Raw genomic sequence first — 15,547 nt, forward strand, 5'->3', positions numbered from 1 at the left:
TTCCTACAATAACCTACTAGTTCTTCTCTAGCATTTAGGATTTAGAACAACTTTAATCACTGATACTAAATTGGTCTATCTTGAATCTGCATTAGCTGATCCCCTCACCTTCTGTCAAATACCTTGGCAACACTGTGTGATTAAGTGGTCAGGTTCTTTAGATTCTGAGGGAAATTCTGAAAGAGCTCAGCATGTTATCACATTCCTGCATACCCAATGATTTTTGGCACCTCTGGTTCCCAGCTGGATGCACAGCAGACAGACTACAATTTGAGATCTTACAATCACGAGCTTGTGATCATCATCTTTCTTGGCCACCAAGGATAACACAGAATATGTTTCCAAGCTGCTATCATCAAGGATTAGTGTTTGAAAGGTTGGTAAAAAGACAGTTTCCTAAATTTCAATCCTAATACAATACACAATATTCCCAAACGGATCCTGCACAAAACAGTACATCTGTCTTTAATATGCCATTTCCCATTTGGAATATCAAGATTTGACATTCTTCCTGTAGGTGCTAGCAGTAATGGGTTGTTCTACAATCTCAGAGTTTGTTGCCCACTGACTCAGAAAAAAATCTTAATTATTAATAAAATAACTCCCCTGAATATTAACATTGCAAGTTCATAGGCAGTATTCCTGTGCTATGCTGAATTCATACTTGCATCTTCTTTCAGTTAACTAAAAATCAGTGAGATCCCAAAAATAAGATTCCCTGAACAGAATAAGCCATGATCTAGAGAAAAAGTACATAGTCAGAATCTGCAATTGCCTCGTTAATGAAAATGCTGTGTGATTTCTGTTGCTGGAAAGGATACTTTCTGAAGATCATAAACAACAACAGTTACCAGAATAGCTGAAACAATAGGGCAACCTCACTGCACCAAGACTTTTCCCTGTTCATTAACTGCCCACATCCAAAGTTAATGATGAATATTCTTTGGACTGAGATTGCCTGACCTTGGGAGTTTTTTGACATACAGCAGGAAAAACAAATTGCTGACCTATAAAATCATGGACTGCAAATAGCTTTTCATCCATGTAACAAGGCTTCTTCCAGAACATCTCAAACTGAAAAAATTAATGAGAAGACAGCATCACCACATCTGAACCAATTTAGGTTTGGACTGTGAGGGCAAATAAAGGCCATATATTCCTACCAGGGTTCAGGATGTGACTAAAGTAAGCTTTTTCTTTTTTAAAGGGGGGATGAAAGCAGATACATCCTGAAGTTAACCAAGAGCTTGTTTAAATGCAGGAATTTCATCTACCTAGAACCAAAAGCTGAAAAACACACACTGAATCATCATTCTCAACACCCCAAGTAACACCTCACCCTGGTAAGACAGAATTAGAAACAGCCAGTGGCGAAAGCCTTCCTACAAGCCTACCCTCATTTTAATGCCAAGCACAGACCTTTGGCAATCCTGCCTCCTTCTTCCCAGCACTGTTTAGTTTTGAGGGCAACAGGGAAGACATTTTTTATATCAGTGTTATCATAGCAAATAATGCAACAGCTATCAAGGCTCTGATGTGGCATTCAAAACTCTGCCATAAAGTTAAACCAAACTTTTCCCAGTGTGGCTTTGAGGTGGTATTCTGCTGGGAATGATGCAGATGTACTTTCACCAGACCTTACTACACAAGAAACCAAAAACTAGTTTTTTAGTGTCTAAAGAAATGAGACAGAGAAGCACAGGATGACCTAAAATAAATACAGGTTGCTAAGTTTTAAGAAAGAACTAACTGGATAACTGAGTCTGTTTTATACAGTATGTTATAAGGAAGAGATTGCCAAAATATGCAACTCTCTAGGAATTAAAATTGCAGTCACTAACCACAGCATTTCTAAGTTGTTTTCCCCCTTTCTCACAAGAACAACACCATGATCTGCCAAAGGATATTCCCCAGGCCTCTCTCTAAAAAAGCAACCTGTTTGGACAGGGTGAGCATTTTTATCAGCTCTGACAGTGGAGTGAGACTGATGGTTAGATCCATCCCATCTTATCCAGAAATCTGTCAGAATGGCCAGGTGTCTGTAACTGCAGCCCACCTAGTAAAACCTCTCCTGCTGTCTCTCGCTCCGCCCCTTCTGATGGACGTGCAGGAGATGTAGAAAATTCACTGAGCTTATTCTTGCGAGGAAACCACACAGAGGAAAACAGAAAGGCAAAACGTTGTGAAATTAGTTTAGTAGGACAGGGTGGCTGCAAAATTGTGTGTTACTTCAAAGGTAAACCATGGAGCCGAAATGCCACATCACCTGGGGATTTGGCTTATAGTCAGAGTCACTCAGCGTGGAGCTCTGCAGACATCTGAGAGGAATTCCTTTGCTAGCGGGATCATTTTTTTGGCTCAAACTACACGGCAACATGAAAAGACTAGAATGACTCTGATTTAGCAAAACACTCAAACCAAGAATTATGCAGAGGCTTTCTTACTTTCGGTCCATGTCAGAAGCAGCAGCATAGTGCAAAGGGGTGCGGCCCCACTCATCTGTTTCATTAATGTTGGCTCCTGTTGTCACCAGTGTCTCAATACAGTGGAAATGGCAATTTGCAGCTGCATAGTGCAAAGGTGTCCTGGAACATAAGTGGCAATTTGTTACCTCATATTCCAATATGCACAACCAAGGATAAAGATAAATCTTAAGTGTTGCATTCCTACAGATTTCCTGCAGTCAATATCAGCACCTTCATTTATGGGAATTTAACAAAATATTGTGTTAATAGGAAGCTCTGGTGCTCCTACAAAGTCTAATAGGATACAGATCATCAGCAAGTGTCTTGCAAACAACCTATTCCCAGTGACAGCCTCTGTTGTGGCTCTACATACATGTTACTTTCTTCCAGTTGGGAGGCAGAGCAAAGCACAGTGTCCCTTGCAGCAGCTTGTTTAGCTGGCATAGCAATGCTTCATGGGAGGGAGGAATACTCCAGGAAGCACATCAAGTGACAGCTATTCTACCATCATAACCCAGGCTTGTCTTAGGCACACAAGCACAAGAATTTAGACATTAAGAAAAAAAACTGTGATATTTTTAAAACAGAAACCTCAAGAGGGTGGGATGGATTTAATGTATTTAATGAAGTCTGCACCTGTCTGTCTGGCATATAACTGCAGCAGCAAGAGTTCTGCAGAGAATGCCAAACTACTTTATTTTACTGCCATTTTTCATAGAACATATGATTTCCAGACTTATATGGCCTTTCTTTCTTGTCTGATAGATTCTTTGTTTTTTAAAAGAGCTTCATATTTTACCTACCTTCCACATTTGTCCTTCTTATTAAAATCTGCTCCACTGCTTTGCAAGAGTTTTATACATTCTACATTACTGGAAAGAAAAGTAAAGAAAATAAAACATGAACAAAACAGAAGTTTACATCTGTATTGCCTCCTCTCCCCCAAAAGGAAAAAGTTACTCTAATCATTTTTGTATTATTTGCTGTGCAAAACCACGGTACAGCAACTACAACATGAAATTCTATCAAACAGAAAATGAAGCTTTAAAAATACTATTTCCTTTTTTTTTTCCTAAAAAACCTCAAACTTTTCTTCTGTAGAAGAGAAAAAGAAACTAATTTTCCAAAGAGAGCACAGTAAATGTGATCAGAATTCAGTGTGTTTGGAGATTTTCAATGGGAGCTGTACTCTAGTGCTTCCCACACTGAACTGGCATTTTATAAGAGAATTTATAAAGAAAGTTGTTGCTTCTAAAATGCCAGTCTAATAATGAAGAGGTGACATTTAACGACATCCACCCCCATTCAGCAAGGCATTCAGCAGTAAGCACTTTGCTCAGATGCTGTTTACTTAGTGAGATAGAATCACAAGAGTCACTTTTAGGTTTATTCCCACATGATTTGTGGACTATTGATAGATCTAAGCACATCTCCAAGCACTTTGCTGAATAAGGGGCACAGCTATTTAAAGTGATGGTCATATCAACATGGCATTTATATAAGTGGGGGAGAATTCACCACACCATAGCTGTTTCTTCATCTTGTTTAAAGCCAGGTAATTTTTAATAGGAAACAAAATCAGCTGAATTCTCACATCTTTTGTAATTCAAGCAAATTAAGGTATGACTCCAAGCCAGAAAATGACACAAAGAAGTGCAGCACTTTCCAAGAATCCTTGTCATTCACAGAAGCAATAAATCACCTGTGTTCACATTCAGATGAGCAGGCCTTTGAATTATGTTCTTTTCCTAGCACCCATGCAACTCCCATTAATGTAATGGGAGTAACAGGCATGTGTCAGGAAAAAACTAATGCCTTTTGTATATCTCTAGTTATAGGGGAAAAAAAAGGACTGGATGCAATTATGCAATATTTTGGAGTATGTTGATCCCTACTCTAAATTGCAATTGCATAAAATAACTACAGAACACTCACCACAACGTACTAAAAATAAAAACACTTGCTAGTGTGACAATTATAGTAAACCACTGGGAAAATATGGTTTATTTTCATGAGCCACTTTTGCTTCTTATAAAGCCTCTACTTCTCTTTAAGACTTCCAGGATGTTTTTATTATGCTTTGGGGGTGTAGCCTTATCAAAGAGGTAGCATCTGAACTACATTATAATAAACTTCATCCAAGCAACTGTCACATCTCCTCTATTAATGTGAGAGAAGTATCAGGAAGAGCAATACCACAGGAATAATAAAACCAATATTTGGATCGATTTTATTAGCTTTTTCTTTTGTAGTAACAAAAACTTGGTAATATATATTTTGGTTCACTGAGAAGAAAAAGCAACTTCTATAAAGATTGCCAAGTATTTGCTGTGGATGAGCATTTCTGCTTGATATAACCACAGAGAATCCAAGATGGGCTGTAGCCAAGGCTCCATTTCAGCTGTTTTCTGAGCCATAAAGTACTCAACAGAAGAGTCAAAACTCAATGCTTGCCAAACGTTTTGTCCTTCTGCTAGGTTAACATCACAGCACTTCACTGACAATTGTTTGGAAATGTTTAAACTAACTGAATGCTGCATTTACAGCTTAAATTGACATATTTCAATTTTCATTGCAATTTCCATTTCTGGCCTCCCAGCACTTGTCAGGAATGCATCACCCTGAGAGAAGGACAGTCTTTTGACTTTCTAATTTGGAGGTTGGGCGTTGGTTGGTTGGTTGGTTGGATCTGGGTTGGTTTCTCTTTTAGAAACTTTTAAACTTGCACCTGAAAAATTAAAGAGGGAGATGAACTACATTTGGACTCCAAGGTTGCAATCTGATGGGCACCACTGCATTTTCGGACAAGGACAAAGTCCAAAGGCAAAGGCCAGGAATAATCCCTGCCAGCAGCATCCCAGATCTACAGCTCCTACTCCTCACTTGCTGTGCCCTAGGAACTGATGATTTCCTGCAGATTGCTGGCCCTCAGTGACTTCTGTGGCCAACGGGCAGGGCTAGGTGAGTGTGCAGTACCCCACTGAAGCTGAAGCAGTCTTCACATGGGCATGATAAGAAAGAGTTTTACCCTATGCCTGAAACCCATGCTTCAAATCACAACCCAGCTCACTACAGCAGAGGGATTCAGATCATCTCCTTTCCTTTGCAAGCACACCCCAACACGAGGGTAGTAGCAAAGGACAGCCTCAATTTTGACATCAGGCTCCTTCGCTTCCCTTGCACATCAATAAATTCCCCTGGGGGTGACACAGTCAAGCTGGCTGGCAGCAAACCTGCAACGAAGCCACAACATCACTTAAACCAGCTCCAGCCCCAGCTACTCACCCTCCTGCAGCGGCAGCGTGGAGGCACGTTCTTCCGAAGCTGTCGGGGGTGTCTATGTCAAAGCCTGCAGACAGCACGTGCTCATTACTAAACAAGGACACTATGCTATACTTTTGTCCTAGTTAAACCACAGGAAACACCGCAGAGACAGAAAAATCAGTTAGTTGGAAAAAAACAGAACGCAAGCAACTACAGTCAGAGAGAGGTTGTCACGGGAACGGCGAGCGGCTGCCTGGCTTTGGCAGCTCTATAAAAAGAGCTGCAAAGTTGACGAGCGACTATTTCCGCATCCAGCTCTGCGCCACATCCCTATTTACAGCCCCGTGACAGGCATTTATGAGGCAGATACTTATCGAGAGGACTGCGACAGCAGGACACGAAGACAGAAAATACAGAGACACGAGGAAGAACCACAGAGTCAGCCTAAACATGAATTGGGGCTGGTTTTATTGCGTGTGGTTTTCAGATCGGAAAGAGGCTTCCAAGGAGCATGCAGGAATATTCATCAAGATGCACAGGGCCAAAGATATAATCCTGGCAGTGCTAACTCTGGTCACCCAGAGCATTTTCTCTTCCTTCCTAGTGGTCAAGGCCAGAGGGCACCACAGTTTAATGTAATGGGGTCTGTAATTACTATTTTTCACATTTTTTTATATTCTACAGGATAGTTTAGGGGGAAAAGTAGTGGTAGGACATTTTATATGTTAAGTAATGAAGGAGTTTTCTAGAAAAGGCATATGATATGCCTTTTCATTTTTTAACTCATGGGAACTCTTGCCTGGAAAAAAACCCCAAACAGAATTTGGGATTTGACCCCTGATTAGTGCCTTTTTAAAATGGTTGCACCAGCAAGCTCCTGCTTCTTCTGCTTTGAGCTTGCTGAGGATCCCAAGACTGCTCTCTTGACTCTTACAAGACACTACACATTCAGTCATTTCCCCTCTCATGCCCATAGAGCTTTGGCCAGCCTAACTCCGTAACTCTGTACGGATTCAGAAACACACTTGAGTTGTATCTAAAACATATCATCTTTAGTGAGATGTAAACACCTGAGCCAGTGCAGACCCCAAGGAGACAATTTCTGAATTATTCTTTGGGGGGGGCGGGAGAGGTGAGAAACTCCCGAAACAAAACAGTCTCTCACATCCCTACAGTTTGGAGAAGGGTCCTAAATTTCCTTTTTCCTCCTGGTGAATTAATATAAACCCTCTGAACCTATCCTCCAGGATGTGAGGAAGTACCAGCCCGCCGTTAGGAAAGCCGCGCACACTCCGGTACAACTGCACCACACAGCCAAACACGGGGCACAGGAAGTCTTTCATTTGAATAGTTCACAACAATGAGCATAAAGGGGCTGTAGGCAGCAGAGACACACACTACTCGAGCTCCAAGGACGCTGTGGGACTGACTTACCCGATGACAACAATTTCCTGCAGCAGTCTGAGTGAGCGTTCAGCGCTGCTAAGTGTAAAGGGAACATGTTGTGGATCCCACACCTGAAAGGCACAACAGCCTCGTTACATGTTGTCATGTGAAAATGCAGGTTGCATACAGACACAGCACATCAAAAACTCCCTCCAGAAAGGCAGCACTTTTTTATCCTTTTCTAGGAAGATTCTTCCTTGGTGCCTGCCATTATTTTTATCTGTATTTCCTTAACAGCCTTCTCAGGAGTTAAAAATACTCTGATGCAGCAAAATCTTGGCATTCTGCTTTGAACAGAATGTGGCAGGAAGGTTTCTAAAAATTCAAGGCGAAGCAAAGGTAAGGGAGGAAGAGAGAGAACAGATAATGCTTGGAGTCAATTGCCCAGTGTGGGATGCACAAATTTCTGCACCAAGTACACATACTGCAACTGCCATTCTGAGCTAAAAGTAAATGCCAAAATCTTCTCTATATATTTCTGAAACCCATTTTTTCTGCACTTGACATCCTTTAGACAATTCTCATGTGGGTTTACAAAGCCTCTCCTTCTTCTCCCTCTCTCTCCTGGGGCTGGAGTAGCTGATGACTCTTCACACTTGCCTTTAGGTTGCCATGTCACAGTTTTCTTCTGGATCGTAAGAACCAATAATCTAATTTTCCTATTTGCTCCAGCTACTCTCCTCACACTCCCTTTCACTTTTTCCTCCCTTTAACACATGACCAACCTTCTTTTCAATTACACTATAAACTTCTCAGAGCAGACATGATGGGTAAAAAAAGAAAGGTAGGCACCTATCATTAGGCTAAATCTGTATCAGGCAACCACATAATTTTTAAACAAGCTGAGCACTCAGCAACTTTAATTAATATCAGCAAATCATCCCAATGCAGTTCCTAGGCATGCCACTGCTTACTGTCTTAGAATACTTTTGGGTTTGGACATCTTGGTGTCTTGCCATTCAGCATTGTTTTATGTAAAGCATTTGGCTGTTCTAGAAATATTATCCTACTGGCAGTTCTCCAAGTGCACATAAACACAGAGCCTCTGAAACCAAGCTCGACAAGATTATCATCTACTGCCTGCTTCAGCAGACATATATATTTTTAAATTACAAACTCTGGAACAATAGCAGATGGATTCATATCAGTCCTTCACTTCTGCAAGACAATTGGTGGATGGGAGAGTATGATCACCTCATGGAAGAGGATTTCAGATACAGACCCAAAAACAAAGGAACTTGTCTTTCTGCAAGACCCACCATAAATCATAATTACTTATGAAGCTTTAAACAAAAATTAATGTGAATGTTTGTAAAGATATTTTGCTCTCTCCAACATTCTATCAAAAAATGCATTTAACTAATTTCAGTTTCTTTTTAAAAACTTTATTCTTTCCAGAATCCACAGGAGTCTCTTTCCTTGGTCTTCACATTAAATGCACCCTCCTTGCTGCTTCACTACACTGAGGAGTGACCTGTGGTGCTGTACAAATTTTACTTCTGCTAGAGTCAGCATCTATATCTTACAGTAAATCTATTAAGAGATGATCTGACAGCCTGGTCTTTGAAGAAAACAGCACAAGCTTCACCGAGGTGCTGCATCTGTACCAACAGGTTGCATTTTCTAGCTGTAGATTCATTTATATAAGGTAATATTGGACATTCTGTGTTGCTGTGCTTCTTCCTACACCCATTTCTCTCCATCTCCTCCTCCACTTAGTTATCTAACGCAATATTATTCATCTTTTAGGTCAAGATTTCCATCCAGCATGTTTTAGCTCGTTTCCATCAAAATACACTGTCTGCACATCTGCTAACCAACATCCCACTTCTACTTGCTGTTCCCACTGGTTCCTCCCATCACTTATACACTTTCTCCTCCAAATGCAGTTGCCTCAAAGACTGATTGAGCTGTCTGCAGTTGTTGCTAACAGCACTGCAGAATTTTCTTTACTAAGCCCATTGAAGGAGCTCAGCCAGATTTATTTACATGCAGCACATATGAAAGCACATTTAACACAGACAGTAGCATCATTTTGATCCGCCTGGTATCTCTGAGCCAACTTTCTTATTTCACTTATTTCTGCTGCTGGAAAAAGTATTTTATTTGACCAATGTTCCAGTCACCCAACTGTGAAATAGAAATTTCTAGCTGGATAACCCTGACTCCAAGAGTGGGCTATCCCACTGCATCTCATTTTCCCTTAAACCCTCAATATAATAGACTGAGACAGACTGCACTGGAGAGAGATATAGGAAAAACATACACGTCTATTTAGACACCAGGATCTTCATGCTGGATATATTAATAAAACCCAGTGACGTTAGCTAAAGCCTGTGGAATTTCATTATCCATGCCAGTTGAAGATCTGTTCCACCTTCTGAGTTTGCACAGCGACAGTTGTACTTGACAGAGGAGCGTAGCCAAATTTGTTACTTTCTTAAATGCCATCAAGCAAACAAACAAAACACTGAGAGAGCTGCAAGTATCCTCAAAATTAAAAGCAGCTCATTTGAATTTGAAAGCAGGTTTTCCTAACTAGGTAAGTCAAGAGAAGTCACTGATTTCTATGGCAGGTTCTAGGTAGAAGACAAATTATGTTTTTGAGACATGCAGAGGTAATTGCCAAAACCTTACATTCATGAAATCAGATGCTGCTATTAAACACTTGGTACAGATACCCCCCATGGCATTGTGTTACCCTGATCTCATACTCCTTTATTTATGTTCAGGTTTGCTATTTTCTTTTGACAGACTGTAAGAACATGAACATTATTATACAGTACTCAAGTATTAATAATCAAGCACCATTTGAGTTGACAATACTAATCATATTTTGGATGCACTCTTGACACATGTGCAAGAGAAAAAAAAAAATTGAATTGAAGCAGAACGCACTAACAACATTCACAAATGTGTCTAATTTCAGCTCCTTGCCATTCTGTTTGAAAAAGACTGCCAAATTCACCAATTTGGACAAAAGCAGCCCTGTTATTTCAGCCACATGAATATCAGAAACATCAAGACAGGCTCTAGTTATTCTGAGATCAGAAATACTTACTAACATCTGCTTTGCAATACTGCATTTCTATTAATTATCTTATGTCATACCAAAAGATACAAGGCAAAGGAATAATCACTACGTAGGAAAGATCATAAACATTAGGTTAATTTAGATACCTAAGAATATACTTTCCCTTGGAAAGATTCTGAATTTTTTTTCAATTAAGTTTCCTATACAAACTCATTGCTATGGACTTCCTGGAAGAATTGTGATCAGGATGCACTTTATATATATACATATATATATGTATATATATATGTGTGTGTATATATATATACATATATATATGTATATATATATACATATATATATGTATATATATATACATATATACATATGCATGTAATAGTGTAACTGGGCACAATAAGAACTTAGCAGAGTTTTCTTCCCCTCCACACTTCCTAGTTGTTCATATTTTAGTCCTGCACTCCCCTCTGAAGTACAGTACAATTATGCTTATCCATTTTAACCTTCCCACTTCAGAACCTGAGGAACAATTGTGTTTCCAGGCATCAGACATAACACCTGATCATTAGAAACAGCTCCACTTCAGCACCTACTTGGCAGTATCGGCTCCGCTGGTTATGAGTGTGTTAATCAAAAGCTCATGTCCATATCTTGCAGCCACGTGCAGAGGGGTGTTACCATCCTTATCAACACAGTCGATTTCCCCTCCTGCAAAAGACATTTTCATACAGTTTAACACTGAAAGGTTCAGCCTGAACCAGTGACCACAAGTGTTATTTCTCTCTAGTGAATGCAGCGTAACCAATCCAGCCACAGAGACACTAAATTTCAGAGACCAAGAACCAGCACAAAGCAGGCTGTCAGCTGTCAGCCACTGGTGCTGAATGTGGCCTGGCAGCAGCATTTTTACCTCTGCAGTGGTGGGGGAAAGTGGGGGAAAGTGGTGGGAACTGGTGAACAGGATGATATACAAGGGTCAAGTGCATCACTCAGACATGCTGCCCGTTTAAGGTACAAATGGATGCCTTGAATTAAAATAACGATATAAACTGCTGAATAAACCATGTCCTCGTTCTTAAAGGCACTGCCACTCAACCTCACCTGTAAGACAACAATGTTAAATGGATTTCGCTCAGGAGGCCACCAGGAACACACTGCAAACAAGTGTGTTGTGTGCTTTTTCTGCATCTTACCCAAGAACAACCAAACAGTGCTTAAGTAGAACTTTTCCTTATAATTTAAGCCTGGCATCTTGTGTTTTATCTTCACAAGCAAGAAAAATAGATTATTTCTTTAAACAGACTATGATCAAAGCTCTGTTTTCTTTTTGGACTGAGAACTGTAACTTTTTTAGTCTCTCCTTGAAACCCAGGTTTACTGTACTCCAACTATTCTCATCCTTCCAGCTGGCCTGCATCCTTCTGGAAGTAAAATGTCAAAAGCCAAAACCAGTACTACAGCTGATGTCTCCCAGCGCTGAGCTGAGCAAAAGGGATTAATTCATGCCTGCTGGCTATGCTCCTGTCTATGCACTCCTGTACTCTGCCCAGCACATGTAGTACATCAATGAGCATTTTTAAAGCACCATGACACTGTTGACTTATGGTCAACAACCTTCTGATTCTCTACAAAACCCAGATCCTTTCTTAAGGAACTGCCACCCACCTGGTTGTTGCCAATCTGAACTTGTCCAAATGATACTGCTGCCTCCATGTGTGATCTTTCTTTTGCTTCACTTGCATTATAACTCCTGTCTCCAGTTTTACAGGATCATTTTTGGTTCTGACTCCACTTTCTGCCAAACTAACAGTCTCTCCCAAATTAATTTTTTTTTCTCCAAATGTTAAAAGCACATTTTCTATTCCACTATCCAAGTTTTTAATGAAAATACAGGATAGTTCCAGACCCAGAAAGGAAACTGAAAACTCCCTCACCCACCTTCCATTTCAACAACAAACCATTTATTACTAATCTCTGAGTGTGGCTTTTCAACCACTTATGCACCAGCACTATAATACTTTAATACTAAGCTAGTTTGCTGTGAGACTGTTTTAATAAAGCATGTAAAAAGTCTTTCTAACGTCAGTATATGTTAATATTTACTACATGTCCACTATTCACAGGAGATAATAGGCCATAACTGCAACAAGAAAAGTTCTAGTAAAGCACTATACAGTATCCCTGGAGAAACTGTGGATGCCCCATTCCTGGAAGTGTTCAAGGCCAGGCTGGATGGGGCTCTGGGCAACCTGATCTAGTGGAAGATGTCCCTGCCCATGGCAGGAGAGATGGAATGAGATGATATTTAAGGTCCCTTACAACCCAGGTCATTCTATGATTTTCTAATGGTGAATAAAGGTCAGTGAAGTGCTTCGACAGGTTTCCTGGGATGGAGCCTCCACCAGTGGAGGTCTCCACAAACATTACCTGCCCACAGAAAAGTTGGGGGACTGTACTGTGTTCACAAAGCCTATTAAAATGCTGTAGAAGAGAATTGTGATATTTTGACTTCTTTTACTCTTGAGAAATCTATGCAAGATATTGCCCACTTTGGCTGACCCCTGTAAAATTCTCCAGCATTTCTTTTTCCCCATTTTTAAAGATAGGTATCACATTTGCAGTTTTCCAATCTTAAAGTAATCCATTCTTCTCCTACAGGTTGCTAGAGACAGCAACAAAAAATTGAGACATCTTTAGCCAACTCATTAAGTACTGCAGAATGAAACTCCATTTCTTTAAATCATTGACATTTCTCTCTTCCACAATGTCCCATGGCAATGAGGCATAAAGTCACTTGCAATCAGATCTATGTACAATACTAAAATTCGAGGGGCAAAAAAGTGAAATCCAAGTAACTTGAAGAGCAGAGATGTGTGAAGGACAGGTGAAAAACTGCCAGTACTTCCAAACACAAATCCAATAGCAAGCAAACAGTGGCTCTAAGTCAGAAAGCATATTAAAGTAAACAACTAAAAACTGCATGAAATCACAGTTTCTTCCAGTTTGCCCCAGGTCCCTTTTATTATTACCATTTTATTTATCCCAGGAAAGATATGGCAACAATTTGCACGATGACCTGAAAGAAGCATGATGTACTGGACACCTTCATTTTAAAATACAATCTTGTTTAAATGTGCCATTACATTTACAGCATAACTGTTCAGCCATCTTCAAGATATCACAGTTCCAAGTTTGGGATTTGGGAAAACAATAAAATCCCCAAACAATGACCAAACTCCAGACCATCCTGTCTAGTGTGGCCAAAACTGGGAAGCTTAAGTAAAAAATCAGTAATAGCAACCTCTGTCAATCAGAAACAAGCCTCTGCCAGATCTCCAGCAACAATAACTGTTACACTCTGTAATGCTCTTGGGCAAAAAAGATGCCTGATAAATGACTGACAATCAGGTATCCTGGCTATGCCAGAACAAACAAGGTAGTGCTGCTCCTCCCTCCAGAGTATTTATTCAACACTTCATGAAGACAGTGGTGAGGGGTGAGCTCAGGGAGGTCAGAGAAGTACAGCTGCTGAGTGCAGGGTAGAGAAAATGGTCTGAGCTTTAAGAACACCTGGGCTTCCAAGAAAGGAGAACTAGAAAGTTTTATTGGGGGTGTTTTTGGTTTGGCGACTTTTTTCTTTTTTTTTTAGTTTTTAAATTGTTTGAGAAAGAAAATTGTACTTGCTGCTCAATGGAAAAAAAGACCTAAATACAGCTTTCAACTCTTGTTTTCAGAATAAGAGTCTGAACAGATCAGCTGGACCACTGTCAGCCGGAAGATTATGAGATTTTGTTAACAACCAAAATATCAGCTTGTGATGACATGATGGAATGAGAGCTGTCAGTGCAGCTCAAAGCCAGAAGTTGATGCAGCAGCCCTCAGAGCAGTTCTTTGGCACTCTGGGTCTGAACAACTGAAAACTGCAACGCTGGAAATGCCTAATCTTTTGGAGAATCATTAAACAAGCACAGAAACTCACCATTCTGAATGAGGGTCTGCGACCGTGTGAACCTCCCATGGACAGCTGTCATGTGCAGTGGGCTCTTCCCGTCCTTACTCTAACAGAAACAAAACAGAAACCCAACCATTCAACATGTAAAGCGGTGGTGACAATTTGAAGACTCTCAGCTCAACATCCTACAGCTATTCTTCAGAAAAAAGCTCTGTTGACTTCAAAAGATTGTAGGAGTGAACCTATAGATGATGTCAAATGCAAAAGGTGTAAGCACACAAGTAAAACAATTCCTCAGCAATGAGTAGGAAATGGGCTGGAGTGGAGCCTGTCCTTACAGCCTGGTGGTACACAATACTTGCTAAAAACCCACACATATATGACATGTTATTCTTTGACGTTGTTTTTAAGTAACACATCCCATTCGGTCATTTCTCTTAACTTTTGCAACAAGGGGAATAAAGAACAGCAAAGGAACCATAAAACTAAGTAGGAGAGCAGTCTGTGAGAAACTTCCTGTCTATCAACATATATTTTATAGACAATCCCAGAATAAAAACCACCATACTAAAAAATTGTTGTTAATAAATTTCCACACAATCAAAACCAAGATGTCTACAAATGACCAGTAGAAAACAGGGAAGGTTTATGAAAGGAAAGGTTCAGTGAATAGGGAACAATGTTTTGGGTTCTAGGGAAAGAAACAGACTGGGGAAGCTGAGGAATGAGAAAATAGCACAGGAGTGGTACCAGCCTCACTACTCACATCACTAAATGTTTGTGGGCAAGGGGTTTCACCTTTGCTGGCAAGCACAGTACCCAATTTAATTTTAATAATTCTGAGTTTAAATAGTGCACAGACTATTCACTGATCTCAAGGGACTTGCCACAGGTGTTAAATGTCAGGAGTTAAATGTCAGTTTTATAGATGGGACACTGAAACACAGAGTTTAAACCAAAGTAGTCAAAATCTTATATGAACTCAGAGACCTCAAGTCTTCTGGTACCTATACTACCACCCTCTGTTAGATAACAGCAAGTCCCTTTCAGCCTCATCAAGATGTATCAATTGTGCCTCAAGAACATTCAGATATCCTAAACATAATCAGACTTTGTAAGCTTGGGCTCTAAAGTAGGTAACAAGTAACCTTCAGCTCTTATTCCCTGAAAGTCAAAAGGAACTGTTTAGAATCAGGTTTAATTATATTCACATTATAGGGGGAAAGAAAACACCAGAAAGGAATAAGTTCCTTGACTTACCACCATCTCCTGAGATACCATTTTGACAGAGCTCTTGAGACTATATTTCAGTACTGGTTTGTGCATTCAAGAAAGTGGCTGGCCTAGAGTTTAGAGCTGCCATTATATCTATCAAGGCACTAAGAGCTC

General features: G+C 40.2%; 1 protein-coding gene across 7 annotated transcripts in view; it reads right to left on the reverse strand.

Moving 5' to 3' along the window:
• Positions 1–15,547, reverse strand: part of ANKRD44 (ankyrin repeat domain 44) — a 74,150-nt gene that overhangs the window by 33,032 nt on the left and 25,571 nt on the right. For 5 of the 7 annotated variants that reach the window (XM_029959486.1, XM_029959489.1, XM_029959487.1 and 2 more), the window contains exons 8-13: positions 14,186–14,264; positions 10,800–10,914; positions 7,164–7,246; positions 5,751–5,868; positions 3,269–3,337; positions 2,445–2,585 (exon numbers count right to left, since the gene is read on the reverse strand). In XM_029959486.1, coding sequence (XP_029815346.1) covers positions 2,445–2,585; positions 3,269–3,337; positions 5,751–5,868; positions 7,164–7,246; positions 10,800–10,914; positions 14,186–14,264 — 605 coding nt within the window. The remainder of the gene's footprint in view (positions 1–2,444; positions 2,586–3,268; positions 3,338–5,750; positions 5,869–7,163; positions 7,247–10,799; positions 10,915–14,185; positions 14,265–15,547) is intronic. The other 2 variants (XM_029959488.1, XM_018071800.2) reach the window with 1 other exon arrangement.

The sequence above is a fragment of the Manacus vitellinus genome, unplaced genomic scaffold, assembly GCF_001715985.3.
Source record: "Manacus vitellinus isolate BGI_N305 unplaced genomic scaffold, ASM171598v3 scaffold_20_pilon, whole genome shotgun sequence".
Classification (NCBI taxonomy): Eukaryota; Metazoa; Chordata; class Aves; order Passeriformes; family Pipridae; genus Manacus; species Manacus vitellinus.